At 38.1% G+C, this 21,366-nt stretch overlaps 1 protein-coding gene across 1 annotated transcript in view; it reads right to left on the reverse strand.

The window, feature by feature from the left end:
- Window positions 1–20,828: 20,828 nt before the first annotated feature.
- Window positions 20,829–21,366, reverse strand: part of WDR72 (WD repeat domain 72) — a 90,338-nt gene continuing 89,800 nt past the window's right edge. Inside the window, exon 19 of the mRNA XM_071442063.1 lies at window positions 20,829–20,884. Within this exon, the coding sequence (XP_071298164.1) occupies window positions 20,829–20,884 (56 nt within the window). The remainder of the gene's footprint in view (window positions 20,885–21,366) is intronic.

Genomic DNA, 21,366 nt, shown 5'->3' on the forward strand with positions numbered 1-21,366 from the left:
GTTACAATCTCTAACAAATTAAAAGGCATCAAATCAATATAATGTTTCAGCAGAACTCCACACTTTCCAATTCACTCGATACTTCCTAAAATTATAATTTCACTAGTTAATCAGGGATTATTTAAATTATGTGTTAACAGTGGCTTTTCTGTCAGTGTGCCTCCCAATATGCCCAGTAAATCCTGCAGCAGGAAGTGGGACTAGAAGATGCACCTGCTGGTGCTCCTCAGTGTGTAGGTACACACAAAGGCTGGATTCTTCACATCTCTCTTTGGCTGGCAGCCCCTCTTATGGCAGGAGCCAGCAAACAGGTTGGCTCTGCTTCTACCTCGGTAGGACAGGGGACATGGACAAAGGGAGCAGCACAGGACAGCTCCTACTACTTCCAGGTGTAAAGCTCCCTAGGACCCACAAATGCCTTCACTTCTTGGGAAGGAGAATGTACTTCTGCTCTACATTTTCCTTATTTCCCAGATTTGCTAATATTTTAATGTAAAATACATCAAAATTATAGATGGCTCAGTGTCTTCTTTCAACATGTTACCAAAGGCTTCCTGATGTCCTGACCCCTCTGTGGAATATAACAAGTCTTAGAATAAACCTATTATTCAGACCTGTAGATATTACCAATTCTGGTTCCATTCCTGATAGGCATGACACAAAATCCCTGCTCAAAATACATTCTGGGTTTTGTAGCAAAATGCAAAAGTAGTAGAACAATCTTGTGAATTTATTGGGTTTTCTAACTATGGAATTGATAATATTTGTTATTTTATTTAATATTTGGTATTAATTACATCCATCTATATTCTCCTTTGAGAGGTGCTAATCTAGGATGAACGACCAATTCCAGGCCAAATTCTGATCCAATTTATAACCAGCAAGTACAGGATGATATTTTGATTTCAGTGACATTGCTCTAGATTTACTCTAATCTAACCAAGATCATTACCAGGCTTTCTTTAAAGACATTGCTCTCTCAGATGCCTTTCCAGATTAATTGGCACAATTACGTCCTTCTTTCTCTCTTCCCCCTCAGGTCAATCTGTATGTCAGAGGGCTACAAGCTCTGTTGATTCAGAGCTGAATGAGTCCTGTAGGGAAATGAGTTACAATGATCCTCCTCATCTCTAAAGGCCCAAACTCCTTTGGTTTTGACATAGCAGTCACAAAAATACAGTAATCTTTCATTCACCCAGACTTCCTTTTCTTCATTTGAAGTGTAAGAGACACTTCCAGGATGTGATGGGCTGTCTCTTCACATGTGAAGCACTTCATGAAACCCTACACGCTCTTACTACTTCAGCTTCCAGAGTAAAAAGACTATTGGCATTTACAGTCAGAAAGTAATTTGTCAATGGGAGAATTGCTAGGCCAGAGGGGATAGCTTAGTGATCTGAACATCGAGGATCAAATTAAGCCTTGGTGCAAGAGAAAGCAACTCATCTGACTTCAATGGAACTGAGCACATTTACATCAGAGGTGAATTTGTCCCAAGAGTCTGCATGGGAGCAGAGACTCAAATCCCAGCAGCCACAGATAAGGGAGGACTGTATTGTCAACTCAGCAATATGAGAGAAGATTTCTTATGAATGCTGGCTTAGGAATGGCTCCTGTGAATAGAAGTGGAATCTTTTTGTGAAAGATACAGCACACCCAGCAATGAAGAAGGCTTGGCTTGGAAATGTATACAAATCCATGGCATATCACACAGGAAAAAATCCCTCCCCCTTTCCTTTCAAAATTTCTCATTACTTTATTTCCTTCAAATATTATTTGAAGATATCAAGATATTTTTCAAAAATTTTTATCAAGACATCTTACCAAAACGTATTAAAACAGGGGTTTCCCTTATTTAAAAAGTTACTTTATCTAGTAAAAAGCTTCAACAAAAAAGCAACATGAAATATAAAGAGACATTTACAGTTTGCCATGTGTTTACCTAAGTCTAAATAACAGCAACCAGAAAGATACTGCTGTTAACTTTTCCTGAAATTTGTGATAATAGTAGTTTTTCCTCTTCTATTTTACCATTCAAGCTCATTGGCTAAATAGCTGACAAATTTTCATCAGAAGAGAATACTGCTAGATGTATTTCATTAAATAAGCATTTCTGAATATCTTCCACTGTTCTGCACAATTTTTCTGCTATTGTTTCCATTATGATAAAAAAATTAAATAAAATCTTCTTTTATACCACAAGGGAGCAACTAATACTCTTTTTTTTTTTTTCACTGCCCTTTGACTATATTCATTATTTCACCAAGGCTAAGTAATCAATATTTTAATTTAAAAATAAACACAAAAATCTTTTTGTTAAGAACATAAATGCCAGTTTCAGACCTGCTGTATCAGACATTCTTAGGGAAAGCAGGAGAAATCAACGACAGCTCCTATTCTCTCCTCTGCTGTTTAAATTTCCAGGGGAAAAGGCTGTGGGTTAGTAGCATTCAAAGACAATGTTCCAATATTAGAAATCTCCCAACCAGAAAGTTGTATTTTGGGCTCGTGTTTCCCAGACCTCTGCAGCAGCAAAATCCCTCATTGCTCTTGGATGGCAATTACACTTTAAGCAAAAAGATATTGCAGATCATTGATTCCTGCAAATCTCTTCCCCTTTGAAGTAGCAGCACTTGCTTATGAATGAAGATACACACACTTTCACCTTGAAATCACATCAGCCTATTTTCTCCATTTAGTCCTGGAAGCACATGAATTAGATGTGCCAAATTGGATACATCTCATCAGAAGAAAAGAGGTTTGGTCCTGAGAGCCTCCCTTTAAGAAGGTAAGATACTTGCCTGAGGAGTCTTAGCAGTGTGACTGACACTACCTGTGGGAGTAAGAATTACAAACAGGAAGCTTGTCTTGGGCCTGAACACTCACAGCCCCACTCAGGTGAGGAAGATCCAAGTCCTGCTGCAGCTTTGTGTCTGAATGTGTGCGTGTGCAAGGATTCCTTGCAGGAGGAAGGCTTGCACAACTCCACTGTGTGAAACTACGCAGCTGATTGACAGAGAAAAAATAGTTGAATTAAGCCCTTCTTTGATTTTACGGAACATTGACTTCTGCAAATGTGACCTTAAATTCAAATTGATTTGATCTTAAATGCAGGAGATTTCATCTACCTTCCAGGCAAATATGCTCCATATGTTAAATACCAGTAAATATAGTTAAGTTCTCCATTGTCTATGAATGGAATACAGAACAGCTTTTCTGTAAAGACCAGATTCTCCCTTAGCAGCAGAAGATTTAAAAGGTCAGAACTGGTAATGATCAGCTGAAAACAAGGGCTTGCCTGAAAGCTGTTAGAGTTTGCATTTCCAGTAGGTCCTAAAACCCAGTGCTTGACAGTCCTTATAGAAAAATTCAGGTGAAATGGCACCTTGTGGTTTTGGGTTTTTTTTGTCCTCATGATGATTCTTTCTTCTTTACTTTCTGATGGTGAACAAGAAAACTTAAATGCTGTTTTTAGGGCATATCATCAAAATTCAGGTATCTCCTCTCAGAAACTGCCACAGGTTCATTATTTAAACTGACTACTACTGTAAGGGGTAAGAAAGTAACTTTTAATTAGTAGTCTCCTAATTGCTTCCTGAAAGGTTTTGTAATTTTTCTTAAGGGTATTGTACGGCTTGACACCTGAAGAAGATTTTTTCAACAATTTTGGCTACTTATTTGATATGCAGCCCTCTGATATTGTTCTGGATAGCCTCTATTTTTAGCTCTTGGATCATACATCCTGGGGAAGGAAAGTGATTCTATTCTCTATCCCAAAGATAGATTGCCCCTGAGTGCCAAAAGCTGGCAATGGAAAAAAAACAAAAACAGCAGCAAAGTGCTCATGGCAGAAGGCTTGATGGAAGCTTTAGGGGACTAATTCTGATATGTTTACTTTATTTTCTTTTTAATGGGTTGTCAGCTGAGGAGAACAAACAGCTCTTCCTGCATCCAGAAGCATAAGCATTTATTGGTCCAGATAAAGCACAGAGAAGAAAAATTGTTCAGGGTGTACTATAAGTCATCACCATGTCTCTTCAGGTAAAAAAAACAAAGTATTTCTGCTGTACAGTTTTCACTGTGCTGCTCTGTGCAGCACAGACTGGAACCAGAACGTACCATGGCCATGGGAACAATGCAGAGTTGAATATTGAATATAACCTCTGAATCTCACCCTGCAAGAGCCAGTCAGGTGAAAACATTGCAGATATCATTAACAGAAAAAGCAGTTCCCTTGGGTATGGTATTAAAGTGTGTACTTTCAGGAGAAGGGTACACACTCCTATGCACATTCAGCGCCCTCCTAGAGCTGGGAGGGGTTTGGGAAGCTTTGAAGAGTCAAGGATTTCAGTGTCCCAACTCTGACAGACCTGTACTGGGAAGTCCTACTTAATGCTGTTAAACCAGTCCTTCCTGTGCAAAAGGAACTTGCTATATTTTCCTCTTCACAATCCATATCACCAGTAAAGCCTTGATTTTTTACACTGGCATCGGATCAAGCAAAGGGTATGCATGGAAATTGCTTTCCTAACTTTTCTGGATAAGGACCTTAGTAAAAACATAGGGGATTGTTTTCAAAATGCCTGTGAAAGAAAATCACATTGATACTGTTTAGCTGTGTTTCAGAATGTTGTCAGTAAAAGTGCAAAATTACATTTCCCCATGCCCACACTGGAGGTGTCTGGTAAATGTACTGCTGAGCTGACATTCAGTGTCCTTGTAATGAATCAAGTCCATGTCTTTACAGAACCTGGGGTTTACAGCAGTGCTCCGAGTTTATAGCTGAGGGTAGTCTTAAAGATCCATGTTTCCTTTATGTATTTCAAATTGATTTGGACCATAAGCCTTTCTTTGCAAAAAATTCTCTAGAAAGTAACCCTACTAACTACCTTATATATTCTGGACTAGGACCTCAGCTCCTTCAATAGGTTACATCACAATTGCACCTGTGTTGCTGTGTGAAACTGCCCAGAGGGAGACCAGAATGGCAAATAAATCTCATTGCCCAAATGACTGTTATTCTGGTCAGCTTTGGTGTGGTTCTCTTGAACTGGCCAGTCTTGAAACGTGTGGACATTGGTTCTTTTTATGACCACCAGTATTGTACATGTCAATGAGTCAAACAGTCTGAGAGGCCTTTAGCTGTCTGATGGGCCTTTGTGGTGACAATGACATTACCCTCAAAGGCAACCCAAGGACATTCCCAGACTGAGCAAACAGGTTTTGGTGGTGGCCTAAACACATGCTGGTGCCAGGTTCTCAAAAGGAGCAATGGAGATGCATACAGGGAATCCAGGGAATTGCTGGAACCCTGTCAGATGCAGGGAGAATATGGCCACCAGGGATCAGCAAAACCAAGAACTGGCTGGGTAGCTCTTGAATTCCACTGTTTTAGGGATATGAGAAAGGTATGGTTGCCATTTTGTCAACAGCATGCCCAATAATTTCTGCTCAGGCATAATCATTCATCTATATCTGTTAATGACAATTTAATTGCATATCCTTGTCTCACAAATACAGAAATATCTGTGTATAGTAATATGTGCTAAAGAACACATTGAACTTCACTTTGCCATCAATTTCAGTTTGCTATTTATATACAGCATATGGATTTCAAGTTTTCCCTTGACACTGGCATTGTTGAAACAACCACTTGATCTATTAAATTTTTTGAGTAGCTCTTTAAATTATAAATAGTGCCCAGTTGTTTATTTCAAGTGCTTTCAATACTCCAAATGTGGTTTAATTGTATTTGAAAACTGCCAAATATCAATGGAGATCAATCCCGTCCCATTGATCTGTTTATGCAGTTAAACATGTAGAATATCAGATTCAGGCTCTAACATATTTAAATACTCCTCTATTGATCAGCTGCTGCCATGATCCAGCACAGATGATGGCATAGATGATTACAGGAAACTGCCTGCTCTGGTTTGCTCAACTGATACCTCCATCTTTCAAAAGGCATCATGGAAAAACTGACCCACACCTCAAAACCAGAGGGTGAGTCAGATGGGCACATGACCTTGCTATATAAAACTGTTTAATATCCATGGAAAGATTTTAGCATCTGATGTGGGGAAAAAAACCACATACTGAAAAGTACAATACATAAAAATCCTGACCTTTCTGCCTTAATGGGACAAGAGATTAATTAGGGACATCAAATAATCTTTGTTCCTTCCCAAAAGCAGACAAATACCCTCCAGGGCTGCTTGTCCAGCTACAAGATAAAGGTCTAAACTTATGATGCAGAACTGTCCTCTTTAGAACATATGGCAGAAAAATGTAGTAATGCCAGATCTGGCAATGATGGTACTTCAGTGATTTGGATGAGTATGTGATCCTGATTAAAGAGCTCTACAAGCAAGGGAAAAACCTTTGCTTCAACCCAAAACACTTACGAAAAGATTTTCTAGAGCTAAGGTCCCTTTTATTTGTTCGCTATTTTAATTATCCATGAAAAGGCTGACCAGGAAACACTGACCTTTGCACTTGTTGTTCAGAACTAACAGGGCACAGAGAGAGTGAATGGGTAAGGACAAAGTGTTAGTTCCCAATACTATGTACTGATCAGGGCCAGGTATCAGAGGAAAATCACTCTCTGGCCAGTGGTGAGGCTTCAATGGAGCAGTCAGCTCTGTGTTGGTATCTCTCAGTCAGCAGAGGGGAAAGACCTTTGCATATCTCTCAGACATCCAGAGAGCTAAATGAAAACTGCAAAAGGCAGAGGAACACAAGGGTTTAGATCTTGGGAAAAGAAGGGGAGTGGGATGGATTAAAGAGCAAAATTGCTTTAAGGGATTTACAGGACCTTTCTAGGTAAGAAGAAGAAAGGAATCTCATTTATAGTTTCATAAAGTACCCCATGCATGTGACAATATTTGAGAGAGTGGAGTGATGCAAGGAAGTGTCAGGAGAGTGGTCCTCCCATTCCTAAGCACAAGGTCTCAGAAGAAAACCAGCAGTGCTGTGGATGAATGAGCAGAGTTCAGGCAGTTCAATAGCTCTTTCTGAGACCTAAATGCTTTATTTCTTGGGTTTCTTTTGAAATTTCAGCTGGCTGTGTAATACTAAGGTGAGAGCAAAAAACAAATACATATAAATTGCTCTGTGCTGTTTCAGGTGAGTGAAATGCTTGGAATGCAACCACCCATCATTATTATTACTATTGTGCTTTGTCTGGGAGTTAAGGTAAGTAAGAAATCGTCCTTGTCAAGTTTTCTTCAAAACTGATGCTTGCTTCAGGCCTTAAGTAAACAGCCTTCTCTGGGAAAACTGCACATGGTACTGTCGTTATCAGATAGGTACTTTTTCCTGAATTATACACAAGACAGTGTTTGAACAAAGTCTAAATGTTTTTCAACTTCTCTTCATAGCACAAAATAAGACTAAATCTAGTTTAAGGTAACTTACATACCCATTATGACATCCTATAAACTTGTCCTGAAGCAAATTCATATAGCCTCAGATAGGAATTAAAATACTTTTTCATTATTAAAGAGAACTATTGTTTTGTTTAAACAAGTTTTGAGGACACTACTGCATCTGCTTTAGACACAGGACTCCACAGCTGATGACTGTCTTTGGCAGGATTTAAATATTTCAGCAACTGCTGAAAATTAATTTTATCACAGATACAACACCAAAAGTATTTTGCACATTAAAATATGAAAAAAGGAAAAGTACGATTGTGTTGAGTTCAGAAGACTTCCTTCTTATCAGGAGTCAAGAATTGCAGGCAATACACTGCTGGTAGCAACAACTTGAACCAGCACTCATCAATTTTTCTAAATTACTAAGAGTCTAGTTAATAATTTGTTTCTTTACACCTTCTGGCAACTTGCAGAGATTGCTATGAGTTAATATAAATCCCATAAAGTTCAAAAATGTCCTCTGACTACTGGAACTTTGTGGGAAACACTAATAACCAACCCAGGGGTTACACTGCAGAACGTTTGTTGAAGGTACCTCGGTATCTGCTGTGACTGACAGGGTGATGAATGATGATTGCTGGGCTGGCTTTGAACAAGCGTTCTTCCTCCAGCAAAGTCAAACAGACCTTGCAGAGGAAGTTACAGAATTTGCTTGCTGTTAAGGCAACTCAGAGATTAAAAATCCATATGCCAAAACTTGCAAACTTGGAACCCAGCTTTAGGAGTGGATGACTCTTCTCAAAAGAACCTCCCTGGAGCTCTCTTGTCACTGCTGTAATAGCTGATACCCCTGTGCTCACCAGCAGAGACGTCGCCAGCAGAGCCCAGCACAGCATTCAGAGGAGAGATGCTGCCCTATCCTGTCTGCCAGGCAAATGCAAAATACCTGCCCAGGATTGGTATAAATAATATTTGACTCTGTGTGCTCAGCAGATTTGTTGTTGAGAGGTTCAAAGTGGGCATAGTGGGCATAGAGAACAGTAATTGTTGCCTTTGTATGTGTGAATTTGAAAGCCTCAGTTAAAATTCACCATTTATGTTTAAAGGCTAAACATTCACATGATCCCTCTCTTCTTAACACAGTCAATACACATCATAGCATTCATTCATAAATGCAAGCAGACAGTCACAGAAACTGAAAAAAATAAGGATGGAAGAGGGTAAAATATGCAGGAAGCTATCCTATCCCCCTATGGCCTGAAATTTGCTCAGGGTATAATACATGTGATTAGCAACTGTCTGTCAACGAAAGGAAAAAAACTTGGGAAATTTAAGGAGGATATGGCTTTTACTGAAGATGCAGTAGCAAAATAATAATGAAATATAAAAGGCAGCATTGTAAATTTCAGCCTGAAAGGTGCAGTCTTTGAAGACAGAGAAAACAAGTGGTAAGATTCCTCTATCTTTTGTTTATTGGCATGTTTGCTAAGACTAGCCTCATAATAGGTTAACATTTCAAATGTAAAGCCAAGTCTATCATTTGTATTGTTGCAGTCTGATCGTCAGGACCAAAATGAGACACGTTTATCTTTAAAATAGCTCTAAGAGGACCTCTAGAATACCTCTAAACATATGTGTGTATATAAAAGTATAGAAGAGTTTGATGAGGCAATAGTATTGATTATAAATGGACATGGGCTAATACACATAAAGATTGGTGCGCAATACATACATGCAGAGGGAAGAGTTAAGCATTGCCACAACCATTCTCTCTGCAGTCCTAGAGCTGACATTTCCTGATATAACGGCAATCTTCACATTCACTATTAAAATAGGTGTAAATATGGAATATACAGTAGTGGATACAAATAAATACCTACACACATACATGCTGTACATGTACACAAGGCTTGACTGAAAATACTTTGGAATCAGTACATCTGTTTTAGTGGGGCCACAGCAGATAAATGTGATGTTCTTAATATAAATGTGCAACTTTGAATTTTAATGTATTTTAAAAACCTAGCAAACATTTTAATTTAGCATCTCTAATAGGAGTATTTTACACCTTCACATTTAAGTTTCATAAACAAGATATTCATCATAAGCATGTATAATTTTGTCTCTCTGGTCACAGGATTTTCTGGATTTATGGTGGGATAAACTCTTATAGTCTATTCCCACCCTGCATTCTTAAGATGCCTCTCAGAATATCTCATAGAGGATTCACAGTTATTGCTGTTTCTTTAGGCTTCACTCCACAGTTTATTTCAAAAGTACAATGAAACTTCTTAGGAGAAGGAAAATTACATTTAATCTTTTAATATAATGACCAGGTATATGAATCTGTTTACCTGCATTTGTTCCATTAAAGAAATATAACAGCTTAATTTGAAAAGGTCAGTGACTTCTGCAACACTCTTGATTCTCTTTCCTGTCTGTAGCCAAGAAAGAGCAGAGACCACTCTATTCTCAGCAGTAAAGTGGTTCTGTCTACTTAGCTAATTTCCCCCCACACTTTGTAGTTCACTGGTGACATATGTCCAATGCTTCCCCAGGTCTTAAAGAAAAGGAACTCACATTTTGCCAAAGAAAAGCCAAGACCACAGAGGAGATGAAATATAAGATAAAGTAGTAACACTGCAGTGGAGTGAACCCAAATGGGACCTTGATTTTTTTAAAGTGACATATTACAGACATAAACCCGAGTTGGAGAGATCAAATCTATATCAACAGCAAGAGCTAAGCTCTCCAAAATTTAGCAGGGCTCAGATCTACTGGCTGGCTTTCTCCCATCCTTCTGTGAGATGAAAATGTAATAGGAAACTCTAGGAAGAACATGTATTTTCAGCTCCATTATTTGATTAATACTGGTAGAGCACTTTCAAGATTATTCATATTGCATAGCATGCATTTCTCTTGAAGAGGATCCAATCCACTTTTATCACATTCAGAAATGCACAAATACTATGTTTTACATACATTCCATCATCCTGTGCATACCCTTTGTACATCTGTAATGGCAATGTTCTTCAGTTAGTTTTCTGGCAATAAAGCCAACTGCCATTAGAACTGAAAGTAAGTTTGAGTGAGAAATTATTTTACCTCCCAGAAAAGCATGGGCATGTTAAAACACTTCCTATCAGGCACGGTCATCAGGAGTTTTTGTAGGTCAAGAGAATGGATACTGTTCCATCGTTTTATAAATTTTTGTAATTTTCCATACCGGAGAATGTTACCTCACTCTAATTTACCAGCACAGATACAGCATCTGTTTCTACAGTCACCTTACAGTGAGTCATACCTGCTCGTATAAATACATAGCTATAGTACTAAAACCATGGAAAACAACATAAATACCTCATAAGGAAAAATAGATTAGTACTTAATTTCACAGTGTTGGGCTCAATAGACCAAGGTAGTCAGAGAAGCACAGTTATGGATTAGTTACGCTCATTTTTGTCCTATAAAAGTTAAAGCATTTTATTTTCATTATTACTTACTTTCTAAGGATAACTTCAGACACCCAGGTTTACTAATGTGATTTCATTAGTAGAATTGCATTCGTTGGTAGCATTTCAACTGATAGGTCTGAGACCAGAAAGAAAATAGAAGTGCTCTTGCTGGGAAGAAAGTGTCTGAGGGCAGAGGAGGGTCTGCTGTGTTTTTCTCTGGATACCATTGCAAAGTTTTAGCCATGGATTGCCACTGAGGACCTTATGATAGCTTTCACAAGAACAGTTCAATGCATTTCACTTAGTTGTCACTTTTTTCAAAAACACCGTTGTGCAATGGCAGTGGTGTGGAATAGAAGTTGAATTTCACTGTAGAGATAGCTACATTTCAGTGGTGGGTGAAGTGATCCCAGCAGACTTTGTAAAGCACTTTGGGATTCTTACAGATGAAAGGTGCTATATAAATGTCAGGTATTGTTATACACCACTTAGGAAAAATGTTCCCATTTATTCCTCTGGATTTACTGTTGAGCATTTAGAGATAATCGTCATTGCTGATAATAACAGTAAGAACAGTATCTTGAACGCTGCAGACTGTGCAGATCGTTCTGTATTCTGCTTGTCTGTAGCGGGAGGTCGCATACTGATAAGAAGGAGGAATTTTTGGACAATGTGATTATAGAGAACAAGCTATTTTTTCATATTATATGGTCAAAGTGCAACTGTCAGAGTTATTTACATGGCTGCATCATTTACAGCCCAGGATTATTGAAAAGACTCAGCTGAAAGGTAAGCTGCTTTCATGACGATATTCAAAACAGCATAGTACAACAGCTCCCTGTAGTAGGGCCATTTGTTTTACTGTATTACCTCTCTATACTTGTCTAAGTTCTACTCATTCATTTTATTAATAGAATTTATTTAAATGCATGACAGATGTTTCTAACAATGCTTACCCAAGCACTGATTAGAATGTGTTAGAAGGATTCCAGTGTTTATCCTAACATGAGCACCTTTGGATTTTGGTGTTTTGTTTATGGTTGGTGGGGGGCTCTTCTTTTTAGCATAATAGAGTTTCAAATGGAGTTCAGTATTGATTTTAACAGGAGTGTAAAAGGCAGACGGCTTTTGCCAGGTAGATGAGTAATTTCAGCAGTGCACTAACAGATCAAATGGTCTTTATAGTACTGGAAAACAATCCTGCCCCAGCAATTCTCTCAAGTGAGTAACACCTGAATATAAAGAAACTCACATTTCCCCTTCCTCTTCTGCTTCCCAGTCTCTCCTCTCAGATTTCTGTCTTCCAGTTGGGGTATCTCATTAACCTGCAGGCTCTATCCCTGCCTCATTATCTTCTCCTGAACATCTGAGGGAGGCAGAAGTGAGGCTGTATTAACCCACTGATTGCTGCTGACCGAGTGATGCCCCTGAGCCCTTTTGGAAGCAGCTTTGGCTGAATAAAAGCTGCTGGAGGATGTGGTCCAGGAGTGACTACTGGATACGTATAGGAGTAATCTACAGTGGGGATTCCTTTTATTAAAACCTTGGCAAAACCTTTGTGTGGAAGGGATCTGAGTCTATCTCTGAGGAAGGCGTGCAAGCTTCCTTGCTATTCCCAATGTCTTTTACTACAGAAGTTGTAAAAGCATTAAAATGTACAGAACTACCTCCTCTCCTTTCTGCTAGCAGCAAGGGCACTTTCCCAGCTAATCCAGAAAAATTAACCCCTGGAAAAAGACTAAATGCTAAAGAAAATTTATTGTTGCTGTGATTCCTTTTACAGTCCCATACCCCTATCAAAAATGCCACATGAGAGCTCAGTCCCCATCAGCATGGGAACTGAACCCAATACCTGCAGGATTGTAGTTATGGCTCTATGTATCCTATGTAAATTCCCAGAAATTTCCAGTCTTCCTAGAGTATTGACATTTACACCCACCTTCAGAGCACTGCTCAGAATTATCATAAAAGATCAGAGTGCATCTTGGAGGCCAGTGTAATCATAATTTGACCATGCTAGTATATTTACTCTAGATAATAGAGTTTCTTTCCTCTTATTTTTCCTTTTTGCTGCTTTTACCTTGGTCTCTTGCTGTGAAAGTTTAACCACTGACTATCATTAGAGGAAGAAAAAACTCAAAATTCTGGAAAAAGTGTGATAGATTTTTCCCACACACGAAGGAAAACGAGCCAAATGCTAGGAACAGAGATTAGCATCTATAGATTAAGGGGGATAACACAGGATGCTACATGTTCCATGGGCTAAGCAAAAATTTAACACCAATTATATGTGCTTAAAAGACATAAGAGAAGGCATTTTTAAATGAAAAATTTAGAATGAAACCTGTGAAGTACTTATGCTGTTAGTCATATATGAGTCAAGATATGAGGAAAGACATTTCTAAAATCTCATATAAAAAAACCCACACAAAGCTTAAGGTTTAATCCAACAGTATCATCAATTCTCCTCACACACAGGGTTAGTACAGGAGAAACCAAAGAATGGAGTGTCTTTCAAATTTTGACTCTTTTCAAGTGAAGGAATATTCTCAAGTATTTAGCCAAATAAACATGGACACAGACTAGGACACGTGCTCATCATATGAGAGGTGGCAGATCCATCTAACTCTTCCCAGAAATTTCTTTATGGAAACCACCAAAGAACGTCTGTAATTTAATCACTGGCTGCTGCAACTGGCTGCCTGCCTGTTAATTGCTTGGACAATACCCAAATTGTCAGACCAAAAGACCACCTAGTGATTCATTGGGCTGTCACTTCATATAACCAAAGCAACAAATATAAGAAAGAGTGCCTGAAATGAGTCTTTGCTTGTGATGTTTTCTCTGATACTTTCTCAGTATCCAATCCATTACAATTGTTCATCACCTTCTTTAAAAGCTTGAAATGTTATTGCTGCAAATCTCAAGTTCCTAAGGAGAAGTTATACTTCAAAGTGATTCTGCAAAAACATCTCTAAGGAAAGCCTGTTTGGTAGTTCTAAGAGTTTCAATGTTGTATTACTCAGGTGATTTTGCTGCTTAAGCCTAGTAAGTTTGGGCGGGGATAACAAAAATCTACCAACATTTTTATTATGGAATTTTGCTTTTGTATTAACTTGCAAAACACCATGACCATCTTTTATATATCCTTAAAAACTGCTCCAATGTGCTACACAGAGATAGCACTAATGTGGTGACAGTTATTTCAAGTTCCTAGGAGCTTTTAAAATATATTTTCATTATAGGTGATGAATAATCAGCACTAATAAGAATTCTAAATGTATGCTTGGTTGCAATGCATAGAACTCTCCCATAACTACAATGAGTATATTACCAGTGAGGTAGATGGAAGGTGAAAAGATATTTTTTATTACTTAAGCAGTGGCATAATTTTGAAAATACAGGGAAAATAGTGGATTTGGGAGACATTGAAGCAGCTTTTTGACAAATATCTGCTCAATGAAATGAAATCTAAGGTTGATTTAATGGATGCTATGAAGTGAGAAGTAAAACCCATCAAATCTTCAAACTATATCCCAAAAGCAGCAAAAATATATTTGCTCTCAGCATGCATTAGTGTGGAAGACATTTAAGAAGAGCAGTGCTTTTCCTGTTACTGATGTCCAAGGCACTGTACTCCTCAACAAGTGTAGGAGAAACAAAAGCTGTCTACCCCAGTGCTTTGATGCAACACGTGTCCAGTTGCTGCTCTTTTCTCATCACTCATCCACTTTTACTGTTGTCACACATTTTATCAGCCAAGAATTTCTGCTTTCCCTTTGTAAATCCTTTGCCTGAAGCAGTAGTTAAGGAGTGCTGTCACTCCAGGATATGTATCACGACACCTGTACCATGTTTTTGGTCACAGACATTAGAGGATTGTTTGGTCAGAGCCCATCCACTGAGTGCAGTGTGAAGCTGTGACAGACCCTCCCATGTGGAATCCTGGCCTCTGCAGACTGCCTGACAAACAGCTAGGTGATCTCCTGTGCCAAGAGTTTCTACTTCACACCACACAGTGAGGGCATAGAGGGATATCAGTTCCCATTTCTCTCCCAGCTTCTGCCAAGGGTTTGAACAGACCTGCCCAAATCTGCAGCTGTGGCAGTTGGATGAGGATGGCTCAGTGCCACAGTCTGTCCATTTTCCCAGTTACTTTAGCTGATTCCACAGTCAGTGTGGCTTCAACCTCCACCCAATGCATTCTAAGACAGGATCCTGTGGAATGACATATGCTGTCCATTGGATATTTCATCTCCCTCTTCAGCTGCTACTGGTTTAGAACTATTGAGGGAGCTAGTGCTGATCCGCTTTGTATGACAGCTCACTGTAACACTACTGTTTGCCCCCAGCATTTAAACAGTATTTTCTGGTTCAAGGCACTGAGATCATTATGCTTTCTTGTGCTGGTTTTCCCTCTGTGCACAGTTACACATATAACACCTGCTTTTATCTCTGAGGGCCTGGAGATGATCCCACAAAGTCTCCCTGAGGTTTCAGTTGACACTACAGAGACTAAGACTACTAGACAGCTTTGATTCTGGGTCTCAGTTTTGTTGCTTCTCTTTCAAAATCTCTCTACGTAGCCAAAGTAAATGTCAGTGCAGACAGTTCTACACTACACAAAGATAAAGATATTTGGACCTTCAAAATGTTTTTTTTTTTTTCCAGATAATTCATGATACTTTCTATAAAACACTGCAATTAGTAGAATCCATAGCACTACACTGTGTATCCCACTACCTTTATCTGTGGTTCCTCTTTGTATCTTTGACCAGGATGTCCACAGTCATCAGCTTTCCTGCCAGGGCTGCTGCTCATTCTGCAGGGAAATAAAATTTTGAACTTTCAAAAACATCCTGTGTGTCTTGCAACCTAGTGCAAAAGGAAGAATTCTAGAAATTTAATACACAGGGAAAAAAGTCAAAATGTAGAAAAAAGTAACAGTGGCAATTATTTTAATACGGGCAGATATGACTTACTGTCTTTTAAACACTCATATTATGAAGTTAAAAGCTTCTTTAGAGGCACATGTTACTAAACGAATATCCATCTTTAAAGTAATCAGGCTTTCGGTTCAGTCTCAGCAATAATATTCCTAAACATGTTTTTTTCTAACAAACTCAAGAAAAAGCTGGAGTGAATTTGAAGGCTTGAGTGCTGCTGCCATCTACATGGCAGGAAGACTATAAACCAAAACAAACAACAAAATCTGTATGTTACATTTACTGGTCAGAGCTGTAAGTCTGCAGATCAGTGTGATGACAGAAAATACAGTTCTGAAACTGAACAGAATCTTTTACTACCCTGAGTTTCTGTGTGGAAACTTCATGATGATTTAGGGTAGGATTTCCCTACATCCTTATTTTTGAAAAGATCATACATTATTTAGATAAAATTTAAGAATAAATAAGGAAAGTATCACTATTTTACTAGTTTTGGATATTGTTAATATTTTTCTGATGAGTATTATGTTTTCAAATCCCCCCCAAAAAAGAAAGAAAATCTGCCAGTTGATGTAAAACTGGAGGGACTAATGTACTTAATGAAACAACATGTACTTACATATACTGCTTACTCCAGTAAGGCTATTTTTCACAACTGTCTTATTGAGAGTATTGCAGAGTAAGAAAACCAGTTTTTATTGCTGTATTTGCATGGCACAATGTAAATTCAGGCAGCACAACTCTGTATTCTGAAGCTAAACATACATGAAAGAAAAAGATAAATGTAATTAAATTTGTACTGCTAAGAAATTTTGTCAAATGCACAGTCTGCTCTAAAAAAAACTTTGCAGACATTTACTAAGTTTCATAATCTTTGACATTGTTTAGCAACTCACACTGCTTCACCTTGGCAGCTCTGTTTGTACTCACCCATCACATCCATCAGAAGACAGGGAAGGTGTTCTTGTGATGTGCCTCCGTCCCACAGCACAGCTCTCAGACACACTTTAGACCTTCCAGCAGGTGTCATTCAAAAAACAAACTCCCATGGGCCCCAAGAAGACAATCTCAGGTTACTGTGTGAATTTTATGTTCCAGCTGAGTTCTGAACTACTTCTCCAAAAGTAAAATTGATGAATTTTCAGTTTGGGGATCTATGAATTCAAATGATACCCTAACTCAAATGTTAACAGTAATGCTAAGATCTTTGTCTAGCAGTTCAGACTACATATTCAATGAGGAGGAAAAAAGCCGAAGACTGGTCCTTGAAATTCCTTTGCATCCTTTCTCATCCAAGAAATGTGGCCTGCAAAATCCAGTAGAAATTTCCATTATATGAAGGGATCTTTGTCTTCACAGATGCCCCATCACGGATGTGGATGCAATGCTGTTCAACACTGGGGCAATGACTCTGGGATCTGTGCTGGAGCTCACTGTCCTGTCTGCCTTCAGAGAACTTGTTCTTTCAAAAGGAGTAAAATCCTGGGCAAAGGTAATGCTGCCCACTGAACTGTCTCCTTCTTTTCTGAATTTTCAACACTTCAGCTCAGTCAGACTTGCAAAATCATTTCCCTTGCTAAAATGCTGCTGTTTGGAGGTTGTAGTCCCATTGCATAGTGCTTCTTTTAAAGGATCTCTTTATTTCAAACACTGAATCTCATCAAGTCCCATGCCAATGTGCTTTGAATACATCTTTCATTGGGTTAGGGAAGGGCATTGCACCACAAAATACAGCCCCAAAATGGAAGCAGTTTATTACAAAGATCAAATTCAAAATATATGAACGGCACAAGAGATTTCAAAATAGAATGTTTGGATTTGGAGATATAAATGAACAGTTCAAACTTTAGGGAGGTTTCCACACAGGAATCTTAAGTCAGTGACCATTCAGTATGACCAGTCAGACCAAGAATGAATTATTTGGAAAACTCAAAATCCCACAAATAAAAGAGATGCTGAAGAGTTTTGATTTTGTCTAATACTAAAAGCACTAAGTGTCCTTTAATTTTTTAAAAAGAATATAATCAACTATGCATGCAATATAAAAAATGCTTATAGGATTTGAAAGCCAAAAGTCTATGTTTAAGTAAGACCCCTGCACATAGCACTCCAAACTTCAATTTCATGCTCATTTTTGTGTTAACTGTACCACATTTCCACTGTGGGTTGCTTGTTCCTCCTCTGGTCTTTGCACTGAGGCCAGTGCTTGCCTTGGCACAGCCTGGGCACGCAAGCAGTAGTGCAAACATAAGTGAGGAGAACGCAGAAGACTGAGGCTGGGGTGAGGAGAAATCCCTCTGACTGTGAAATCACATCTTGAGCCATACAGATCATTGTATCCTGTGACTTGTGAATGGAAAAATCCAAGCCAAACCAAAACACCACATTCCTTAAGCAGTTTAGGTATTCATGAATTTTCCATCCCATATTTAAAATTTAAACAACTACTCAAAAATATTAGTATACTATTCCTTTTGATAGGATTCCTCCAGAGTAACACAATAGAAAAATATATTCATAATTGCCTTGGGACTTTGTTGTAAACTCCATCTCCAAAAGCGCGAATGCAGTGGTACATCAGACCACACTCATAGAAAATGCTTCTTCAGTTTGACTTACAAGAAACTGTTGCAGGAAGTTCATCTGTATTTGTGTATTCAGCTCTGAAATTGCCACTTTGTTGCAAAAAGATTTTTCTGAGTGAGTTCACTGCAAGCACATATTATAAAGTTGGTTGTTTGAAAGACATCCAGAAGACAAGGGGAATATATTTGCTTTACTGGGAAATAAATGTACCTAATAAAAAAGTTCCTGCCTTACCTTACTGATCCTGTAATGATAATTAGCAGGAAGCACGCACAAGCATGTGCCAAACACCGATCATCACTGCACAAACCCTTCTAGAGGGCTGGCTCTATCGGCAGGCTGCTGATGTGCACTGCTTTGCAGAATTAACGACAAGCAATCAAATATCATGTTGCACAAATGTAATTGCTACTACAGCAGTACTGGGTGTTACGGGCAATGCCAATTCCTTGAGCTATGAGACCTCCTTGAACACATCCACTTTTGAAATATCTAGATGAAAGAGTTTTCAAAAGATTTGTTATCCTGGCCCAAGTGAGCAGACGCTGATGTAAAGCAGTGAGTCTTGTTGTGAACAGCCTTTTTCATGTCCATGGAAGAGACTGCTGCAACAACTCAATGTGGTTGTTCATATGGAACAGGAGCAAAGGAGGGAGATGGGTCCATCCTTTGTTTGCAATTTGTTCTACTGACTGCAAGGTTCCTGTAGGGCTAACTAAGTTCTGTAGGTATATTTACAATTTTATTTTTACCTCCTTGATGTTTGCAACTCTCATTCAGCCACAAAAGTTAAGAGGAGGATATATGTTAGCTAAAGACATGTTCTGCTCTCAGTTGTGTTGTGCAAGTATAAATGCATCAATGATATTATTCCACACATCCAGCACAAGTAATGCAAGAATGAAGCCATAGCACTGAATATTCAGTCATCATAATTCAAATACAACCACATCTGAACCAAAGATACATTTTAGAGAGGAAAATGCCTGCCATGAACATGGAAAGTTGTTTCTGAAAAATACCAAATGTGTTAAAACCATTGACTTTTCTGCCCAAAGATGCCATTTTTCTGCAAGGTATTCACAGTCACAAAAAATAACATTAATTATCTTTATCTTCTCTGGATTGCAGCCAATTTGATTTATATATTCTTTAGTTAAATAAAAACTGGGGTACTCCTTCTCACAATGCCCTTTCACCACCCAGTGTGTCAGAATACCATACACTGCACTGAGGGACATGGACTTACAGGATATAAAAACCAGAGGGAAGAAGCTTTCATGTCTGCTTCATTCAAACCATATTGTGGCAACAGAAACCAGGTTTTATCATGCAGCCATGACAACTCCCCACAAGGAAAAAAGAGATTCATTGCCAGAGAATCTTTCCACACTGAAGAAACCTCCACTCTCCCAGTTAAGGGATCTTATGGCTAATGTGACAATTGGAAGGGATAAATCAGGATTTCCACCATGAGGTACAGATCCATAAGGCACATCCTCAAGATCCTTTGCCTTCAGTAGCACTCCAGCTATAGGCAACAAAAAGAGTGAGCTTACTGCTCTGAGCAGCCATTATTTGTCAAACCAGCTTAAGTCCCACAGAATATCAGGTGATAAATGAGCCTAATAAGCTGTATTTATTCTACAAATGTAAGTGTACTTTTTTTAGGAAAAAAAGTAAAAAAGGCATAGCTGTTTTTCCCAATGAGCACAAATTGATATTCAATGAAGTATATAATTTCAGAAGAGGACCCAATGGGCTTCTCCAGTTCCATACTTGTACTACATTTCTACAGATTATGGTAATGGCAGTATTTAGAGAAAATTTACATCCTAGACATGACCAGATTTGTTATCAAGTTTCCATTCTCTCAGAATGGGAAATTGATAACAAATGCACAGAAAAACAACAATTGAAATTGATAACAAGTGCACAGAATACTCTTTGTTTTTTAGTTAGTTCTAAATATTCCATCTTTAATTCAAACTGTGAATTTCTATTTTCAGTAAAAGTAAGTTTTCTAATTATTTGAAATGCATTTGGTTTTGCTCAGTGTTGAAATGCTATTGATAAGAAAAGTTATAAGGAAAGAGAGAGAAAAATTTATATTTTATATATGTAAAACAATACTAAAATTGATATAATTATTTAATGGCAATCAAAGTTCTAAAGATCAATATATAAACAAGTGAATGATATCCAGCAATGAAGACTTGATATTTTCTATATCAAAACTACTCAAATTTAGTTGAATATATGTAAATCTATTAGCAATGGAAGTGTGAATTGAAGCCAATAAATCAGCCAAAAGAAGCTGATCTTATGGAAGGTATTTCTTCTGAAAATTAATTGTTAAAGGTACCATAATAAATACAAAAAGCCATTTCATGTCCACTTCACCATATAGGTCCTATTTCTTGGCTGTCCTACATCTTCCAATTCTTTTGTCTCAGTGGTTTTTTCTAACACACTTTACAGGAGCAGACCTTAGATATCCAGGGATGTTGCTTCATGTCATCTGGAAAAGAAATGCAAAATTTCATAAGGATTTACAATTTGAGGCTTAATGATTTTACAATATACAGGTAATAGCTGAGACTTTGTTTCTTTGTTACTAAAATATATGTTATTTTACAGACTTTTTATAGAGTAACAAGCTGTATAATTTTTGTAATGGAATAAAAACTTTCAGCACCCTAATATTAGCATTAAAAGGTGCAGAAATCTACCTCCAGAAGACTGTTCACATTATATGTGATATACCACAGAAAGCAATATGGAACCTGAAACAGCTCAAGAGAATGTATGGCATTCCTCAAAACTCTTCTTCTGCACAGACTTCTGCTTCTTCCTTTTGTTTTAAAGGAAAGTGCTCCAGTGGATCAGCAGAAAGACAACTTCTATTTTAAATTAATAGAATTTTATGTTCTCTCTGCAAAAATAATTGTCAAATTATAGATATATTTCTCTTAGCAGAAATAATCCTACAATAGCTGTAAA

This window comes from Agelaius tricolor, unplaced genomic scaffold (genome assembly GCF_023055355.1).
Source record: "Agelaius tricolor isolate 1412-34295 unplaced genomic scaffold, bAgeTri1.0.p SCAF_16, whole genome shotgun sequence".
Taxonomy (NCBI): Eukaryota; Metazoa; Chordata; class Aves; order Passeriformes; family Icteridae; genus Agelaius; species Agelaius tricolor.